Source organism: Corapipo altera, unplaced genomic scaffold (genome assembly GCF_003945725.1).
Source record: "Corapipo altera isolate COAL_440 unplaced genomic scaffold, ASM394572v1 22, whole genome shotgun sequence".
Lineage (NCBI taxonomy): Eukaryota > Metazoa > Chordata > Aves > Passeriformes > Pipridae > Corapipo > Corapipo altera.
In genome coordinates, this window is record NW_020884886.1 from 6,559,902 (window position 1) to 6,565,901 (window position 6,000).

The following is a 6,000-nucleotide window of genomic DNA, read 5'->3' on the forward strand; positions in this document are numbered from 1 at the left end:
GCTGTATGAGAAGCAAGTCCTATGCTCTCCCCTTCATTACCCTGTTGCCTCCCAACAAACAAAACAAGCTACTTTTCCCAGGCAATCCTTTCCATCAGATAACCCAAAACATTACTTAAAGCCGCTACACTGAATGCAATAAACTTAATTTATTGACAGTCCTCCTAAATTTACTAAGTTCCATTTTTGACTTCTTAAAAGCTATTTTCTCTCTCAGCAACATTAGCAACCTTTTTTTTTATTACAAAGAAAAACTTTCTGTAAGATCAAAATGTTCATGGACACAAGTCATTCAGTACACAAACAGTACAAGCACACTGAACATTTGGAGATCAGAACAAAGTCTTGCACAATCAAAAAGCCATCAGGCATGCACAAGTTTTCTGTGTTTTAATGCCTATAGCTAAACAAACTGAAGGCTGACTGACCTATGCTTAGCCGACTCACATGGCTTCTAAAAAAGACTTTGCACAGAGTAGTCTTGCAAAATTAATAACATGAAATTATGAAAAACATATGAAATCATAATTATGAAATTCAGGCTGTCAGCACAAAGAGGTTGAGCTTAAGACTCAACACTCACTGTGAGGTCTGACATCACCACCTCCTTGTAACACTTCAGAAGTGACAGAACACTACAATGAAGTTCAGCATCTCTGGTTATTGGTATTTAAAAATAGAAACTCTCAGTGTTCACACAACCTTGAAAAGATGTAAATGACTTATCTAGACAAACAGGTGAAAAGCTACAGAGACCTACCATGACACAAGTACACGTTCACAAACAGTAAACTCAGATTTTAGCCAAATTCTTAGTGACTATTAGAGGTGGAAGGGACCTTGCATGGTAGAATGCTCCACATTTCTCTCAGGATGAAGAGGCTGTATAACAGTAATAGTAAAACTGCCTAGGTAACAGCTGGTAGGAGAGGAATGCAAGTATGGACACTGTGCATGAAACATTCGCCCAAAACTATCTGAGGCAATGTCTTCTCAATAGTCACCACGTTGAAGATGAAGACCACTAACATAAACAGTAGCCAGAAAATTATGAAGTGTTTCAAAGCAGAGAAGGAATCAGCTCAAACAGAACTATACAAGAAGCAGAAGAGACAAGGTGTGCTTATAACCTACGCTGCCTTGGGGGGACACGCACACACACGTATTGAGTGTGATTAGAACTTGGGGGGATTACAAACAAACATCTTGAAGTTTGTGGTGGTGTATTAACATTCTTTGCATGCCTGGCATTGTGATTTATCATGTTGCCTATACTGATCACAGCTATATAACTCGGTAAGCGCAGGTTAATTATGTATTGTTAATAAATCATGATTTCCTTTAAACTAAGTGAACTGAATCATTTTTCCCCTGTATGAGCTTGTTTGGATAGTGATTTTGATGATTTATATATTACTGATCCACTTCTGTAAGGCAGGCCAACACGACTCTAAGCCTTAAAATCATTTATTTTAAAACAAACAAACCAACATGTAGTTTAATTAGTAAATAATATTTACATGTAAAGTTTCAATCAAAGTTCATTCTGTGAAATAAAGCAGAAATTCATACCACTAAATCACTGTTCAGATCTCTCGTGAGCACTATTACTTGTAATTTTTTTTGGTTCTGCCAATTCTTCCTTGTTTAGAAACATGAAAGCAAAGAGAGAACTTTAGGTGTAAACACACTGAGTAACTACTCTGTTAACTGCCTAGCTGTATTTTCTTCCATGGTGGATAACTGACCTTCTCTAACTTAAAGATAATGCAACCTGAACTTTCCTGCACAATAAATATATGCATATGGGCAACCACCGTAGAGTAACTTATGGGTCCCTGTCAACTTGAGATATTCAATGATTTTAGCTAATGAGCTATTTGTTCCCACTCCTTCTTACCTCACACAAACTATTTCATAGGCCTATTACTGAAAAACAAATGATTTTAAGTTTTTGTCACCTGGCTACACTTTCACGCCCCAGATATTAAGGGATAATCATCCTCATGACTGAGGTTGATCAATACACAAGCTCCAGACTGTGATTGCAAAATAATCTCCCCAATGACAGGGGATGCACTGGAACACAGTCACTCAGCCACCTCCTTTCTGGGCACTCATTGCTGCCCAGCATCAGCCCCAGCCCTGTGCCAGCCATGAAAAAGATTAGTGGCTGAACCTGTAGGAAAAACACAGTAACCAAAAGAACAGCATGAGACACCAAGGCAGGACAAAGCAATAAATCATTTGAAAAATGGCTTAATTCTGCTATCAAAGCATCAGGCAACATTTGCTTTTAAAAGTAAACACTCTAACTCCTACTTCAAATTCCTTCCCTACTTCAAATTTCCCTCCTTTGCAGTCAGAAAATTTTAGACTGCGGCCCAAGTTTAATCTGTTCAGACAGCATACTCTTAATGCTTATAGTATGCTGATTTATCTCCCCACCTCAAGAGAGGAAAGCATAAGCAGTTTCAAAAACATAAAAGGTCACAAATTTCTTCAAGGTAAGAAGATAATGATTTACCTAAGTTATATTTCAATGCATAGCTACACAAAGGATAACCATTAACCAGAAATGCAGAGGAAAAGTTGTGCAAGGATGAAATGCACTGCGCTTCAGTGAGTTTTTATTATATAATCATAACTTTAATCCCAAATTCCAGGCACTCACTTCACTCCTGTCAATCCTAAATACACATTTCTTCCGTAAACACATCAATTAATCAATGAAGAAAATATATATTTTAAAAAGCATTTCCTTCTTCTCTAAACAACTTCTTTTTACAGTACTAGTCCTGCTTCATCACCATGAAGAAAACCCTACTTCTATTATTTAACATATTGCTACCCTTAGGTTAGTTAAGATTTTGAGTTGCTCTATCAAGAAGCCTATTCTCCTTATGTTTTCTTGCTCTGAAGAGTCAGAGAGCACCAATGATTTCTAACTATTTTTAAATTTCAAATCTATTGCTGGAACAGAGGTATTTTTCACTGCCTCCAATAACAGTTCCTTTATAAAGTTATTCACCTGTCTGTCAGGCACATCAGTATGTATCTTGATCATTCTTTTTTCACCTCAAGGCAATTCATAATACTACAATCAAGCCAATTCTTTTCTAACTATAGAAATTACATCACCATTACATTCTGTAGTGTTCGTCAACACCACAGAACTGCAGTCAATGATGCTGCATGTCCTATGACATAACACATCAGAAACAAACACATCACCCATCAAACTCAGAAGGAAAGTGTTCAATTGTTAAATTATTTTATTAAATCCTAATTCTTTTCTTTTTTTTGCATTTGATAAAACCTGTGTTATCACACTCAAGCAACACTGAGGGAGAAAGCCTGGAAAGTTGAACACTTCAAGCACTTTCCAGATTTTTAGCAAGCCAATCAATAAAGAATATGGTGCTAATAAAGTTATTTATAACCTTACCAACACTAAATCCATCCTGATACACCAACCGACAATTTTTACAAAAATAGCAGAACTATTTTAAAAAAATTACTTGGTACATACCCGAAATAACCAGTTCAAGTGTGAACGTAAATATAGCTACAGATTGATAGCAAAAGCAATGACCTTTTCCCTTTTTTCCCCCCTATAAATCCACAGTTAGTAAACCACACTTAGTTTAAAAGACTTCTAACAATCTGAGTACAAGTTCAAAGCTCCGACAGCACCGCTACTGTCAGCAGTAGAGGCAAAGACCACTGTGCTCACAGCTGTGTGAACGCAACAAGAACTGGCAGGACGATGAAGCGCTTCACGTACTTCACCAAGAAAGTTGAGCGAGCCCGCAGCCTCTCGGCCCCGGCTCTCCGCTCCTGTCACACACGCTGCCGGGCAGGACCGAGCCTCACAGCCCGAGTTCCAGCTCCAGGGTACAACGCACTCCAGGGGTGATGCCCGTGCTGCTCACAAACCTCCCGGCCATCACCATTTCAGAAGCTGCGTGACAGGGCACGGGGACCCCACCGCCCGCGGGACACACTGGCCACGCCGAGAGGCTTCTCCGCACCGACCGGGCGAGTTCGCGGGCCGAACCCACGGGCAGGGGCTGAGGGAAAGCTCCCCACGAGCCGCCCGCCGCTCCCCGGTCCCGCCCGGTCCCGGCGCACTTTCTGAAGTCGCTCGCCCAAGTTCGCACGGGCGGCGGCGGCGCCCTCAGGCACCACCCTGGCACCGGCCCCTCGGGCGGCGCTGTGAAAAGCCAGCGCCGGCCACCCGCGCCGGGCAACACCGCCTCGGCCACCCCGGTCCCCCGTGAGAGCCACCGCCGCCCGGGGCCCCGCGCTGCCGCCCGCAGGCCGCTCCCCACGCCGCCGCCGCCCCTCACCCGACAGGCTCCGCTTCTTCTTCCTGCCCCGGTCGCTCTCGTAGAAGCCCAGCGTCTCGGTTCGCTGCTGCGGAGACGGCTGCCCCGGGCCGGCGGCGGGCGGGCGCGGGTCGCTGCTGCCCCAGAGAGTTTTGGGCTCCCCGCGGCCGCCGTCCTGCCGCCCGTCCCCGGCGGTGCCCGGCGCGGTGGCGGCGTCGGCCACGCCGGCCATGTTCGCCGCCCGCTGCGCGCCCGCCGCCCCCGCGCCGCGCGCCTGCCGCTGACTCATCACCGCGCGACAGCCGCGGGACCGGCCGCGCGCCGCTGCCCCGCGCGCGGGGAGCAGGGGCGGGGCCGTCGCGCCGCCATCTTGTGCCGCTTGTTAACCCATCGCGGGCCGGGGCCTCCTCCTGGCGCCTCCCTCTGTGAGGCTCCCTCTGGTTTTGTGGATCCTGCAGGGCACAAATAATGCTATTTGCGTTGAGGGACAGCTCTAGGCTTTGTTGATAAACTGGCTGTGATGGTCACGGTTTAACACACGCACCCCCAACACGTGGGGCTGGGGGACACTGCGTTCAAAGCAGCTGGAAACAACGTGATGAATCCACCTTGAGCCGTGCAAATAAAAGACCTTGTTCAAAAAAATGGAAAGCAGGCGGTGAATTATTAACTCTAAAGCCAACACGTTTCCGATGAACTGCAGGACACGGGTTGGCCTGGACAGGGCTCTTGAGGTCACAGCCCCGCGCTGCCCCGGGCGCCGGGAGGAGCCGCGGCTGCCGAGCCCACGGGGAGAGCCGGAGCCCCCCGGTCCACATGGAGCTCACCAGCCCCTGCAGGGCTTGAGGAGCACGCGGAGGTCACGGAGTCCCACCAGCCCGAAAACCAGAATCTGAAAGCATGCGGTTCCTGAAGTGCTGAGGCTGGAAATGCTGTTCGCTGCTGGCGGCGTGGTACTGGCGGTGATGAGGCTTGCCACAGACCATACTAATGAAAACTATCTGTTCCTGTAGCAAACCGCTTATAATTGATACACAAGCAAACATGAATATAAGTAGCAGGCAGCTTCAACATAACAGTGAAGCACTCGTTTACAGGGCGATTCACATGGGCACGAGGACAAAATACCTGGCCTTAATTTCAAGTACAAGATCTCCTTCACATTCAGTTCTTGTGTTCTTATCAGGCATTCACAGGCCAGATGCAGCCAGCTTAATATTTAGCCACTCACCCTGGGAAAACAAAGAATGCTTTATTCTTTCTTTGCAAGGCCATAGTAGTTTTCCTTTATAACTCTTAAGTTATAAAGTTGTCCCAAAGAGCATTCCAGGCTTTGGATAGACTAGAGGTTCCCATTTCCATTGCTTTTAGTGGTTCTAAATGCCCCAAATCTGGTAGGATTAATCTAAATCTTGTATTTTTGGGCAGTAGAGCACTTTTTACAGGCACTCATACTGTGTAATAAGAGAATCATATAGGGAGCTAATAGTGATAACTACTACGCATTATCAGTTTGGACTTTCATCTTTTCTCTGTAGAGGTAAAAGGCAGTTGGAAAAATAGGATGTAGAACAAAGGACTCCAAAAATAGCCGACAAATTACCTCAGTTGAAAGCTGCTGCTGTCTGTGCAAAGTTATATGACAAACTGGGAGGCATTCTGCTTCTCT

General features: G+C 45.6%; 1 protein-coding gene across 2 annotated transcripts in view; it reads right to left on the reverse strand.

Annotated features, from left to right (window-relative positions):
• TAPT1 (transmembrane anterior posterior transformation 1) overlaps positions 1 to 4,604 on the reverse strand; it is a 49,085-nt gene extending 44,481 nt beyond the window's left edge. For both annotated transcript variants that reach the window (XM_027642704.1, XM_027642703.1), the window contains exon 1: positions 4,353 to 4,604. In XM_027642704.1, coding sequence (XP_027498505.1) covers positions 4,353 to 4,563 — 211 coding nt within the window. In that variant the 5' untranslated portion in view covers positions 4,564 to 4,604. The remainder of the gene's footprint in view (positions 1 to 4,352) is intronic.
• Between the last annotated feature and the right edge of the window lie 1,396 nt (positions 4,605 to 6,000).